A 15,066-nucleotide genomic window follows, 5' to 3' on the forward strand; every position below is an offset into this window, starting at 1 on the left:
CAGATATTGAACAAGTATATGTAAAGGAAATTGTTCGGGTCTGTGGTTGCACAGAATGGGCTTAATACATTCTTGTGGACCGTTGTAGGGCCAAGGAGAGCTTTTCATGAAAAGATCCATATGTAAGTTAAAACAGGAAGGATGTGTACATAAATGGAAGAACCACATTTTAAGTTGAGGAATCAAAAATATATTTCCATGTGGTTTTCTTCTCAGCTTTTACATTGCAATAAGATGTATTGATCATTGTAAGTTTATTCATGGTATTTCTGTGTTCTTTTGGTTTCTTTTCAGTTTGGATTTGAAATTAGTTTTCCTGAATTTTGTTTAAAGGGAGTCACACCTAAGAATTTTAGTACATCTAATTTAAATCCTTGCATTCTTGCCAAAAAGGTAATACCATCAAAGGATAAGAACATTTTACCAAAGGTAATCTATGTTTAATTCATTTTGCAATCATCCATTCATGCATATTTTTGTTCTTATAAGATATGTTTGAATCTTAAAATTAACTTTTCTAGTATATGTGCTTAAATGTGCTCACTGGCATAATTTTTACTATAATTATAATTAAGCGCTTAAATTATACTGTGTTATCAGCATTGAATCTTGGCAAAACTATCATTATTTATTTATTTATTTATTTATTTTATTTGAGAGAGAGAGAATGAGAGATAGAGAGCACGAGAGGGAAGAGGGTCAGAGGGAGAAGCAGACTCCCTGCTGAGCAGGGAGCCCGACATGGGACTCGATCCCGGGACTCCAGGATCATGACCTGAGCCGAAGGCAGTCGGTGGCTCATTATTTTGTTTTTAAAATGGAATGGTCCTAACTTTAGATCAGTAGAGGCCTGAAACTTCCTTTGGTGAGGACTGTGCTATGGGACCTTTCTGAGACTTGGTTTGGAGGGAATATGATACACTGGAAAGAGAACAGGCTTTGATGTTAGGTAGACCTGGGTTTGAAACCTGGCTCTGTCACCTATGAGGTGTTGTAACCTGGGTGGATTGATTAACTCATTTGTGAAATGAAGACAGTAACACACTTACTTTACAAAGTTATTATGAAGGTTAAATGAGGAAAGGGATTACAGTAACTGACATTTGCTTCATTCACAGTTTAAGAAGTATTAGTTTGTGTCCCATATCTCCATAGGTTCATTCTTAAAATGCAAATAATTATGAAATATAGCAATTTAAAAGGGTTTAGTTAGTTGGCTTTTTTTTTTTTACATTGGAAAAAATAAGAGGTATTTATATAGAAGCCCTTTAGAAGTTCACTTTAAAAGACCCAATTCAAGAATGTGCAAAACAACAGTCGTTGAAATTACAAGGATGTCAGATCAATGGGTAATATTTTCTGATCAGAGAGTAGTACAAAAAAAGGGCATATTTCTGATGTGAACACATTTCCCAATAGTTAAGTTGTTAATTGCTTACTTTAAGTAACCTACCATGGCCATCATTCAAAGGAATATTACCTTATTTTTTTTTAAGATTTTATTTATTTATTTGAGACAGAGTGAGAGAGAGAGAAAGAGAGAGAGAGCACGAGCAGGGGGAGGAACGGCGGGCAGAGGGAGAAGCAGGCTCCCCGATGAGCAGGGAGCCCAATGTGGGACTCAGTCCCAGGACCCCGGGATCATGACCTGAGCCGAAGGCAGTCGCTTAACCGACTGAGCCACTCAGGTGCCCCAATATATTCTTTTCTAAAGATTATAAGATTGATGACCTCAATGTCTCTTCTTTCATAGTACATCATTCAAGTATGGATAATATATTTAAGTTTTGCTGTTATGGACAGGAATCTTAGGGTACAATCTCTCTCTCTCTTTCTCTCTTGTGGGTGTATTTATGTGTACATATACACATAATTAAAGATGGTGAACTTACTCAGCTTTCTGCAAGTTTAAAACTTTGGGTAGTCGCCTCAAAATGTGTTTGCTTTTCTTCACCCCTCTTGTGAAGTATTGTAGCCTCAACTTCTAAAATATCTGTCCTCCTTCACTAGCTCACTGGTAGCTTAGTTTTAGACTCTGCCCAAAGAAATACTGCAATTTTATTTCTCTGAGTGGAGCTCTCTTTGTTATTTAGGACTCTTGGTTTCACTAGCTCTCTTAACTTCTTCAGCATTTCTTTCAAGGATTTTTTTTTTTTTTTTTTAAATCTCAGCACACCACTCAATCTAAGTTCATCCTGGAGAATCTTCTCTTTCTCTCAGTCTTGCAGACCCTCTAAGTTTGTTTCTTCAGTATCCTAGCTTCTTGGGTCACCTGTCTGTCTTGCAGAAAATAAACCGGAAAAGTTGAGAGCTCTTGTCTTCCTTTGCTTGCCTCTTTCCAGACTCATTTTCCCTCTGTTAAAACTCTTCAGTTACTAAGAAATCTCTATGTCTGTCTCTACTCTGAAAGGTAGAATTAAAATGGGAAGAAATTCTTGTCTGCTATAGAGGATTTAATGTTTGGCTTGCATAATGTATAAACACCTGCTTTTAAAGATCCATTTTAAAGTTTTAAACTCTGATCACTAATTTGTTCACTTTTATTTTATTTATAGAATTTAAAGTATTACATAATCTTATTTCTTCCATAGGTTTTCCATTATTATGGCCCTGCTTTAGAATTTGTGCAGATGATAAAATTATCTGATCTACCCTCCTGCTATATGTCGGACATTGAATTTGAGTTGTATCCTTTTATTTATGTGTTCATTTTAGATTACATTTTCTGTGTCAGGTAGAATGTTTCCTCCACATTTAGATATTTGACCATGCTGGGGTTTCTTTCTTTAATAATATTCAGTATATTTTTCATTGCCATGGCTTTTAGAGAAGCTCTATAACTTTCAAAAGGAAAAAATCTTCCTTCAAGTACTATATGCTCCTAGAATAGGCAGAAGACTTCTGGTATTGCTACTCATTGCTAATGGGGTAGGGAGGATGGAGAAATGTTAGGAATATGTGGAGAAAAACTGAGTAATTTATATACTCCTGAAATGTGCAGATGTTTCTCTTGCCATCGGCAGGCGGGATATATAAACACCAGTCCACTGTATCTTTTTATATACTTAAGTAAATACAAATGCTGTCTCATGTATCTGCAAATATTTGACATATTTTAGACTGTCTTTTAAGAAAAAGATTTTTAGAAGTGCTCCTAAAAACAGAACATTTTATATAAAAAGAAATTGTTGCCTGGATTTGGAACTCTAGCATGGTGTTCTTAAATTTTGTGTAGAAACTATAGTTTTTACAAATCTCTTTTTCTGATAGTTTATAGGGATGCTCTTCATAGAAGCACTTTTTTCTTGGTATATTTTCAGCATTAGAAAAATACTTTTCCTTAAGGGAAGGAGCAATTGTGAATTCCTACAGTTAAAATTTTTAATAAATTAATCTAAGCACCTTGTGAATTAGAGGACCAAACTTGTTTTAGGGAGTAGTATTGTTTTACGGTTACCATTCTATCATTTCTTTAACTCCTTAGTGCAGAGGGTTGACAAAAAACAATACCAAAGAGAATTCCATGTTGTTGTTGGAGCAGATTTCTTCTTTGCGCGGCAAGGTATAGGTTTTTTGTTTTGTTTTTAACTTAACATTTAAGGTTGGGTGAGAAAAGGGAATATAGTTTGTTAATCTGTTTTTGCATAATAATTTTGCTTCTTTAATATAACAAAGTATTTGGGTCCTAATTGATATGAAGATACTTTGAACTTCCCATAGTAACACCAAAGTCCTCTGCAGACATGAAATGATATTAAGTTTTTGGAAGAGATTTTCAAAAATAAGCTTCATGACTGGTAATTTTGTTAGTTTTAAAATTTGAAAACACGTTAGATTATTGTTAACCTACTCCTTCAACATCTGATTTCAGTTATATGAGAAGATATTTGTACGCTTGCATTATCTTTTTCATGGTAGGACAGGTGGGTGGAAATGAGAAAAACTTCTAAAGCCTCACGGTATTATCATTTGTAAGTTTTCAGTTTTTCTTTTTTTTTAAGAAATTTTATTTATTTATTTGTCAGAGAGAGAGAGCACAAGCAGGGGCGTGGCAGGGAGAGGGAGAAGCAGACTCCCCACTGAGCAAGGAGCCCAATGTGGGGTCTGTCCAAGGATCCTGGGATCATGACCTGAGCCAAAGGCAGACACTTAACTGACTGAGCCACCCAGGCATCCCTCAGTTTTTCTTTCTTAATTCTGGTGATGTTTATGAGATTAGTTGCTATTTCAATAGTTTTATATGTACATATATATATATATATATGTATGTATGTATATATTTAAGTCATCTATTTAAAGTCAAGTATAGTTTTTAAAGGGAAAAACTAAAAGTTTGCTTTTCTTTCTGGTTATTTACTGTGTTTCTATGAAAACAATTTTTAATGCACAGAATATTCATTTAACATTATTTTACTATTTTAACAACAAATAAACTATTTCAAACAATTCTGTAGGGAGGAAAATGATTATTAAAATTATAGTTTCCTCCTGGCGCTATAGTCAAATACTGGTTATAATTCCCTTAGAAAATTGATACAGTAATGAAAATAATGATTTTGGCCTTAAGATGCTGGACTATAGATAATTTAAAATTTTGACTCTCATGGTTAAGCATCTGAATTTTGATTTTGGCTCAGGTCATGATCTCAGGGTGGTATAATCAGGCCCCATGTTGGGCTCCACTCTGGGTCATGGAGCCTACTTAAGATTTTCTTCCCCTCTCCCTCTGCCCCTCCCCACCCTTGCATGTTCTCTCTCTGTGTGTCTCAAATAAATAAATCTTAAAAATTTGACTTTCATCCTCTTTTTCCATACAATTAAGTTTTTTAATAGTGTGCTTAAGTGTTTATTTGATGAAGTAGCCTTTGGAGGAACAGCCTGAAGTATAATATTAGCCTGTGTTTTCATCCTCTAAAGAATACCTAATGTGAAATTTAAAAAAATTATCTTTTCTTATTTATCCAACATGTATCTTATTATGTGCTAGACACTGTTTTAGATATTACGGATCCAGTGATGGATTAGAGAGATGAAAACTATCCTCATGGAACTTACATTTTGGTGGGAAAAAGAGAAAATAGTAAGAAATATGAAGAGGGGAGCCTGCGTGGCTCAGTCAGTTAGGCAGCCGACTCTTGGTTTTAGCTCAGGTCATGATCTCAGGGTCATGAGATCCAGCCCCATTGGGGGTCTGCACTGAGTGTGGCATCTGCTTAAGATTCTGTCTCCCTCTCCCGCATCCTTCACACTCTCTCTCTCCTCCTCCAAAAAAAGGAACTATGAAGAAAACAAGCAGACTGCAATAGAGTAATAAGGTGGACTTACTTTAATCGAATTAATAAGATCTTATATCTCTATAAAAATATGCACATAGAAATCTTGCAAAGTTGTATAGTAAAAAGAAAAAGACAGAAAAGGGAAAGAAAAAACACAAAGAATTAAAAAAACAAATCTATTCCTGCTTTAACCCAAGTAACTAAATAGTTCTCTGTGTAACCTTATCTAGTTCACCTAATTTTGGGGAGCCTCTTCATTCTAGGAAATGAGAATATCATTTATCATTAACCATTTCACCTATGTTTCAAATAGGGGAGGGGAGGAGTATGGTAGAAGAGAAAGTCTCAAGTAAGAGTGTATATACTTTAGAAAACTTAGATTTAAGTCCTAGTTCTACCACTTAATGGCTTATAGCTTTTTAAATTGTAAACTGTAAGTAATAATCCCTGTTTAACCTGTTGCGAAAGTTGCAATGAAAACCAACTGGAATATATTTTACAAACTGTGAAGTATGCTATAAACGATGGTTGGTAACTAATTTTAATGGCTTTGAAATTTACCTGGCCTGAATGATAGACATGCATATGTGAAATATTTTCCTGAAAGGTAGAAAGCTCCAAATATCCTCTAGATATTTTGAAGATAAAATGAAATTTTTGGGAATTGCTTTTGTAGGTAATTTTTCAAGTCAAAATCAGATACATGCCTGTAATTTGTTTAATACAGGTATAAAATAATCGTTAATGCATCTCATTATTGAAGACAGGCAACACTAATATTAGAAGCAAACTAAACGATATTTATATCGTATTTTCAGTTGTTTTGTTTTAAATTTGGTATATTAGATTGTCATTTTTATTGCTTCTTAGACAACGACTATAAAACACAGTATTCTTGGGGTGCCTGGGTGGCTCATTGGTTGAGCGTCCAACTCTTGATTTTGGTCAGGTCATGATCTCAGGGTCATGAGATCGAGTCCTGCATTGGTTGGGTTCCGTGCTCAGCACAGAGTCTGCTTGGGCTTCTCTTTTTCCCTTTTCCTCTGCATCCTGCCTCTGCTTGTGTGCTTCTCCCCACCTCTAAAATAAATAAAATCTTTAAAAAATATTAGAGTATTCTTTATCAGTAAGGGACAAATAAATGATGGAATTTTTTATAGATGTTCCTACTTTAATGCAGCAAAAGGGATGATTTTTGGAAACATAATTCAGCTAACACATCTCTGAATGTAAAGCACTGTATTTTCCTTTTATACTAGGTCATAATTAGTTTTTTACATTTTTGAAAAAAGTAGTTTTGATTTGCATGCTCATTCTTTGAAGTAATTCTAATGCTTTATAACTTGGTTTTCATTTATTTATTCAGCAGTTTTGTGTGAGGGGCTGGGGCAAAGACTGCCTGCTGTGTGCCAGGGGCTTGTTTCAGATACTGGAGAGAATAAAATAGGCAAGGTCCCTCCTTAGGAAGCTTTCATAGTACTTAAATTTTAGTGATTTATATGATCTTAAGTCAACTTCTGACTTTAAAAAAACAAATTTGATCAGCCCCAGAATAAAAATAAAAACCTTTTATAGTGAAGCTTATTTTATTAGATTAGTAAAAAATAAGAAGATTGCTAAGGAATCATGATATCTACTAATTGTATGACCAGGAAATATTTTTATTTTGTTTTATTTATTTTTAAAAAAATTTTTGAGAGAGAGCAGCAGGGGTGGGGGTGGTAGTAGTAGGAGGGGCAGAGGAAGAGGGAGAGAGAGATTCTTTTTTTTTTTTAATTTTTTTATTGTTATGTTAATCACCATATATTACATTATTAGTTTTTGGTGCAGTGTTCCATGATTCATTGTTTGTTCATAACACCCAGTGCTCCATGCAGAACGTGCCCTCCTCAATACCCATCACCAGGATAACCCATCCCCCTCCCCCCCTCCCCTCTAGAAGAGAGAGATTCTTAAGCAGGCTCTACACCCAGCATGGAGCCTGATACAGGGCTCGATCACACAATCCTAAGATCATGACCGGAGCTGAAATCAAGAGTCGGATACTTAACCAACCGAGCCACCCAAGCACCCCAGGAAATATTTTTTTTTCAAAATTGTATTTATTTTTTCGACAGAGAGAGACATAGCGAGAGAGGGAACACAAGCAGAGGGAGTGGGAGAGGGAGAAGCAGGCTTCCTGCCGAGCAGGGAGCCCGATGCAGGGCTCGATCCCAGGACCCTGGGATCATGACCTGAGCCGAAGGCAGACGCTTAACAACTGAGCCACCCAGGTGCCCCCCAGGAAATATTTTTTTAAGAAGAGAATTTGCACGGTTAGAAATGTGATTCCCTTAGTGCCTGCTTGTTCAGGTGGTGCCTACTGAAAAGAAAGAATCAAAGTTTTGAAACGGTATTTGGTTTTTAAATTCTGGAGATAGTATGATAATCTAGAAGCACCATCCTCAGGTCTCAGAGTGTATCTAATGATTAGTGCATGAGTGAGAATGAGTTATCAGAATCCAAGTTTGTTATGAACACAGTATAAACAATTGACATAAATGTATTTTGTAGGAAATTATAGCTTATGGGATTTTGAAATGTTTATTTTCATATTTGTAGCAAATGTTTATTCAAAAATAAGTTGTCTCAGACATTTGGCTACTTCTTTGCCTGGGTAGGACATACTCATAATATCAGGCTTTAAGTTGTGCATTGAACTGCATTTAGCATCTCTAATTTGTTAAGCTTTAACTATAGTAATTACATAATTAAGTTATAACTGGGCCCTGATCTAGCATACTCACAGCTTTGTCTAACCTTTGGGCAAAATACTTTTGTTATGAATTTTGTGCTACATAGTCTTATTTATGCAAGTATGAAGAACTAGGATTTAGTGTTTCAAAGTTAAATATAGATCTTTTTATATTTAATGATTATTTTCTATTGCTAATATTTTTTATTTTTAGTGTCTAATACTTAATTATGTGAAATACATTTGACTTAGGATTAAAAAAAGGCATGTCTATAGTAACAAAAATAAACATTTAATTTTCCCTTGTTTTTGCTCCTAATATACTTATTTGTATATCTAAGAATACATAAGATAATAAATATCAGTAAAACTAATACATTAAAGTATTGACTTAGTATCATATATGTCACGAGACTCATCCATCTACAAGTGACAATTAAAAGTGATTTTTTCTGTTCCATTGATCTATGTGTCTGTTTTTGTGCCAGTGCCATACTGTCTTGATGATTACAGCTTTGTGATAGAGCTTGAAGTCTGGAATTGTGATGACACCAGCTTTGCTTTTCTTTTTCAACATTCCTCTGGCTATTCGGGGTCTTTTCTGGTTCCATACAAATTTTAGGATTATTTGTTCCATTTCTTTGAAAAAAAGTTGATGGTATTTGATTAACATAACATAATAAAATAAAATTTTAAAAAAGTGATTTTTCATTAGATTTGAGATCTATAAGATATCTTACTTAAATTTCCCCAGAGTTAAAAAAAATATTATTTATTGGTATTTGCTGGTTGTTGTAGCTTATATTTCTAAAATAACAAGCAAAGTGTAGCTTTCAGAGTGCAGTTTGTTTTATTCAGTACCTAATCAAATTGAGATTTTGCCTAAATATCATATGCTGGCTTTGGGAAAACAAATATTTAATAAACATCTGTATGCCCAGCCCTGGGAAGGCAAAGATGAATAAGCTGAGTTTTCTCACAAATCAGTCAGAAGCTGCTGTATGTTTTCTGGCATATGATTCATGGTTTCTTTGCAGTTTATACCTTTTTAGGATTAAATCTCTGATTTCTAGGAATAGAAGTTTTAAAATTACCTGCAGATGTATTGTAATTTTGAAACCAGAACAATCCATCCAGACAAAAGGTTATAAAATTATGGCTAAGTATGACATAATCTTTTGATGATGGCATTCCCAGCCTCTCACTGGTTTGCAGGTATACAAAGAAATGATACCACAACCTGAACTTGAAGCAAATATTGTGACTAACAAGGTTTTCAGAGATCTGTAACTTACTGGAAAAGGGAGCCCGTGTTTGACTACCTTTCTCTGGTTTTTTACTTTTTTTTCTGACAGTTTGGGCATTGTTTTTGTTTTTCCAGTAGACTTGTGAGGGAGTGTTACAAAGTACATGTTAGGTGAAATCCAAGTGGAAAACTGTCAGGTGACACTATTTAAGAATTAATCTCAGTGTGCAGTCACTAAAAATATGTTCTGTTTTATCCAGGTTGGTGCTCTCTTTGTATTGCCGTGTGCTATTAGTAACACACTCATCCCACCTCCCAGCCAGCTCAGTTCAAGAAAATGGAGAGAATACATAGCTAAAAAGCCTAAGACAATCAGTGGTAAGTAGTCAATTGTTGTTTTATGAAATGGAGATAACATGCTTGATGAGAAAATAATACTTATTACTACTGATTAAAACGAACCCACATCCTTTTAAGATTTTTTATTATCTCTTAGTAACCTACTGTTAGTAACAACAAAGTGTATGCTACCTTATTCAAAAAAATATCAGTGATCTAAAGGCCGAAGTTTTGATTAAGTAGATAGCTAATTATATTGAACATGGGTTTCTTAGAGACATTTCAAGAATTTTATGAAAAAAATTTATGAAAATAAAGTGGTGAGGGGCGCCTGGGTGGCTCAGTCACTTAAGCATCTGCCTTTGGCTCAGGTCATGATCCCAGGGTCCTGGGATCGAGCCCCAGGTCAGGCTCCTTGCTCTGTGGGGAGTCTGCTTCTCCCTTTGCCCCTCCCCCTGCTCGTGCACAATATTTCTCTCTTGCTCAGTCTCTCAAATAAATAAAATCTTTTTTTTAAAAAAAGAAAAAGTGGTTATTTTATTATATGGTAGGTACATAAAAAAACTGGTGATTACAGTTTTCTAAAGAAATGATAAGTTATTTAACAATTATATGTTATGCAGTGTTCTGCATACTTTAGAATAATTCTTATAATAGCCCTATAAACTTATTTTTATATCCATTTAACAGACTAGGAAATTGGGGCTTGAAGAAGTTTCAGAGCTGTTAATTGGCAGAATCTTGGTTAAAATCCTGGCTCTAATAGTTAATAGCTCTGTAACTTCTCCAAGGATTTGAACCTAGGCTCTGTGCTCTTAACTACTGCACTGTATTGCCTCTAGTAATTTGTTACATTCAAAATGTCATTGTCAAAATGAAATCTTAATTTCTGTTGTGAAATCAGATCATTTATATCCAAACTTTAGTATTTTATTAGGTAATTACAGCTCAAAAATTTTAGTTACTTGCCCAAAGTCATATAGCTAAAGAATGTTTCTTCATACTTTGCTTATATGTGTTTTTTTATTGGACAATAATTTGTTTAAATTATTTTTGAGCTTGTAGTTAGTTTTCGTGACCCATGATATGATGGGACTAAGAACTGGAATTGAAACATGCCCACATGGATTGTTCTAGAAGAAATCTCTAGAAATACTCCAGAGCCATATAATCCTGAGGAATACGAATTTAAAATCAGCAACTTAGGCAGTTTTATATAGGTGAGATACTGAAATCCATTTTAGCAAATGTTGAATTTGAAAAGGAGATGATAACTATATGGAAATTTAAATTTAAGAGTTTGCGATTAGGTCTGTTATCCCCAGAGAGTGGTCAGGGCTAGAGATTTAGATTTTATCAGCTGTTTGATACATTTTATAACAAACCAGCCTAAGACTAAGTGGCTTCAAAGAGCAAATGCTTTTATTTGCTCACAGATTTGCAGTTTGACCTAGGTTCAGCTGGGCGGTTCTCCCATTCTCACCAGTGGTCACGGATGTGGCTGCACTGAGCTTGCGGATTGTTCAGAAGTTGGGCTCAGCTTGGGATGCAGGGACAGCTATCTTTCTTTCTCCATGTAGTCTCAGAGCCTTTTCCCTTGCTCCATGGTTTCTTCATGTGATCTCTAGCAGGTTAGCTGGAATTTTTACATGGTGGCTTAAGACTCCAAAACGTACAAAAGTCAAACCTGCCAGGACTTCTAAGGCTTAATCCCAGAACTGGCCCAGCATCACTTCTGCTGTGTTCTTTTATTTAAAGCTACTCACAAGAATGGCCCAGATTCAAAGGGGAGGTGATTAGACAAGGGTGTGAATACTGAGAAGCCACCAGTGTAAAAAGCCTCCCAGTGACTGTGTATAGGTAATAGTTGAAGCCTTAGGAGTAGTTGGACAAAACCATATAGACAGCATGACTACAGAAGAGAGCCAAGGCTAGGATCTTCAGAAATACCTGAATTTAAGGTAAAGGTGGAAGAAAAGTTAGGAAATGATTTAAAAATAGTAGTTGGAAGACCATAGAGAGCTATAATCATTAACATCAACATCAAAGTATCATTTATTGCATGACACCCTGTGGGAAATAAAGGGCAGTCAAACTGGGTCCTTACACTTGAGGAAGTAGTTACACGGTCTTTTTCTTTGTGGAATTTATAGTCAAGTGATGAAAGCACTTTGAAAAATCATTATAAATCTGTTTAGTCAACACTGTGAAGGTGAAGTGGAGGATACTTCCAGAGTGTTTGGCCTAGCATAGTCGCAAGAATTCAGAACAGCTTCCTGGAGGAACAGATGTTGTTAAAATAATAGTTGCACCGTACTAGTACATAAGGAAGTGCAGCTCTGGTCTTCTCAATTCCTCCCGGGGAATAGATGTATCTGTGGTGATTTGGGCACCTGCTAAAACAAAATCAGAAATAGATTTGCCAGGTGGCAGTAGAGTCAATTTCACTTATTTTACATGAAATCATAGGATAATATTTATCCATTTCTCAATATTACACGTTTAAGGCTTACTAATATGAATTGAATATTAATATCTCCTAACTAAACGAGTATATTCTGGACAGCCCATTATTTATTTTTCCTTTGTAAATTTTTCTAAGGTAATTTATTGATTTAGAATGTATTCTTAAGTAGATTTTTTTCCATGACTTTTATTGTGACTTTAAGAAAATACCTTAGTATGTGGCTTGATTTGATTTCCTTAAATTATCACCTCTTGAAATTTGGAGATTAATATTGGTAACTTCTGAATAATAAGACATATATCACATGACATTCGTCAAAGGCAGGTTGTTGATTACTGATTAGGCTGTATCATTAAGTGCTGATTAAGTTGACTTTACAGTATTTTTTTTTTTTGTCTTAGAAGTAGAAACAATCAAATTGGACAGTTGATTATTAAGTTCTCTTCTACCCATAGCCCTTTCTGTAGGGGAAATTCTTTATTTATCTCATTGACAGAACTCCTTTTGTAAAAGAGGAGCCAAGTTTTAGCTGGGATAAAGTTTTCATAGCTCTTACTTAGGAAATATCATATCCCATTCATAGTGCCAGTAGCCTCTCTCACTATTCCAAATAAGATAGCGACTGTCAGATCAGCCTCTTAAGTCAACATTCTGTTTCCCATAACTTACTGCATTATGTCCAGCTGTGCTCTATTGTTGGCCCTGCATGTCCCCTGTCCTCCAGGCTAAACTTTTATACTATTTCCTTAAGCTATTCTCTGATTTTCATCCTTTATGACCTTGTTCATTCATTCATTCATTCAGTCATACCTTTCATTCATTTTTTTTTCTTGAGATTGAGTAGATATTGTGTATCAGGCATGGTACAATATCTGGAGATTAGTAATGAGCAAGATTGACTTGGCTCCTCCTTTCCTGGAATTTGACCTGTAATAGGAAATAGATATTGAGAAGTCATTATAAGTCTTAATTATAACATTGTATTCAGTAGCAACCGACTATAAATCCACAAGAGATAGTATCTTGAAAAAAGTTAGATGTGGAAAGTCTATTATGCTAACATTTGTGGTAAAAACAACAATGTGGTGTGTGTGTATGTAAGCACTTGTACATATTTATTTATATGAATATAAGTTTTGCATTAATTATTCAGTTTTTCAGCAGATATTTTTATCAAGCATCTACAATACAGTAGGCACTGTTACATGTGCTGGACTGGCAGTAAATAGAACACAGTCCATGTCCTCAGGAAGCTTACATGATAGTGGAGGTAATGGGTTTAGCTTTTACCTCAGAAACCCGTATGGTTAGGTTTCTCAGCTTTGACGGGCCTTTACTCCAGTCATTTTCTCATTCAGGACCTAATTTGCCATCCTGTTTAAAATTGCAAACAGACTCTTCTCCTGACATTTTATCCATTTCCTCAGCTTTATTTTTTCTCTTTAGTACTTATCACTATCTAATATACTAAGTGTGTGTCTTTTTCTCTCACTCGAAGTGAGAAGAGACAAGATGGAATTTTTTACTTTTACTTCTTTTATTTTCAGTGCCTGGAACAGTACCAGATACTTAATTAGGTACTCAAAAATAGTTGTTAAGTAATCTGTGAAATATATATTTCCAGGTAGTAATAACTGTTGTCTGGAAAAGTAAAAAGATTTTAAATGGATTCCATCTGTGCAATGTGAATCAAAATTTGTGCCCCAGTTTTTATCAGTTCCTTAAGTTTAACAAATCATCTCTGATGAAATAAAATACATACATAGTTTGAACCATATGGTATTGCTTATTTGTATATCAAGAATTGTTAAGTATCAGCAGTTTCATATGGTTTGACCTAAAATAGAAAACCAATGTCCCATTTGAATTATGCTTAAATTAAGTGTAGTCAAAGAATGATTTTTAACAGTGATTTTCAGTGAAATACCCAGAAAGTATTATGATACTAGGAAAAATACAAAAAAACTATGTGAACAAATGCAACTGAACTAAACCCAAAAGGCTTCTATATTTAAAACTTGTACTGAAAAGCCAGTTGTATAATGAAAAGTGCTGGCTTACCATATGTTCACAGAGAAGTTTTACAGAATTGTCAAAAAATTGGATGTTGATCATTGCCTTACTGTACATTACAAATGAATAAGCTAAAGTATAGAGAAATCAACAACCTTCTCTAATATCACAGGGTGCAGTCAAAATTTTCACCCAAGTCTGACTGCATCTACAAACCATCCATGATAATTTTACAATCTTGAATCCTATTGTCTCATTTTTTTTTAATTGGAATTCTTTTGAAAGGAAATATTTTAAAGGCACTCTTGAAAAAAGTTAGTTTTGTTGACTGACAAGTCTTCTAATAAAAATATTTTTAAATGGACTAGATTAATAAGGGCTAATGAAATGTGAATTGATGAAGCATGTGCCTTTATTCTTTTTTTTTAATTTTATTATGTTATGTTAATGACCGTACATTACATCATTAGTTTTTGATGTAGTGTTCCTTGATTCATTGTTTGCATATAACACCCACCCAGTGCTCCATTCAGTACGTGTCCTCTTTGATACCCATCACCAGGCTAATCATCCGTCCACCCCCTCCCCTCTGGAGCCCTCAGTTTGTTTCTGAGTCCATAGTCTCTCATGGTTCATCTCCCCCTCCAATTTCCCCCCCTTCATTTTTCCCTCCCTACTATCTTTTTTTTTTAAAACATATAATGTATTATTTGTTTCAGAGGTACAGGTCTGTGATTCAACAGTCTTACACAATTCACAGCGCTCACTATAGCACATATGCTCCCCAGTGTCTATCACCCAGCCACCCCTCTCCCACCCCCCACCACTCCAGCAACCCTCAGTTTGTTTCCTGAGATTAAGAATTCCTCATATCATTGAGGTCATATGATACCTGTCTTTCTCTGATTGAGAGTGGCTGCACGCTTGCATTCCCACCAACAGTGTAGGAGGGTTCCGCTTTCTCCGCATCCCTGCCAACATCTGTCGTTTC

General features: G+C 35.0%; 1 protein-coding gene across 6 annotated transcripts in view; it reads left to right on the forward strand.

Moving 5' to 3' along the window:
- Positions 1–15,066, forward strand: part of MTBP (MDM2 binding protein) — a 76,810-nt gene that overhangs the window by 13,154 nt on the left and 48,590 nt on the right. For 4 of the 6 annotated variants that reach the window (XM_025871048.2, XM_073893162.1, XM_073893164.1 and 1 more), the window contains 4 exons: positions 295–429; positions 2,592–2,686; positions 3,490–3,562; positions 9,517–9,634. In XM_025871048.2, the coding sequence (XP_025726833.2) occupies positions 295–429; positions 2,592–2,686; positions 3,490–3,562; positions 9,517–9,634 (421 nt within the window). The remainder of the gene's footprint in view (positions 1–294; positions 430–2,591; positions 2,687–3,489; positions 3,563–9,516; positions 9,635–15,066) is intronic. The other 2 variants (XM_025871049.2, XM_073893163.1) reach the window with 2 other exon arrangements.

This window comes from Callorhinus ursinus, unplaced genomic scaffold, assembly GCF_003265705.2.
Source record: "Callorhinus ursinus isolate GAN/ISIS: 27379988/994484 unplaced genomic scaffold, GSC_fseal_2.0 scaffold5, whole genome shotgun sequence".
Lineage (NCBI taxonomy): Eukaryota > Metazoa > Chordata > Mammalia > Carnivora > Otariidae > Callorhinus > Callorhinus ursinus.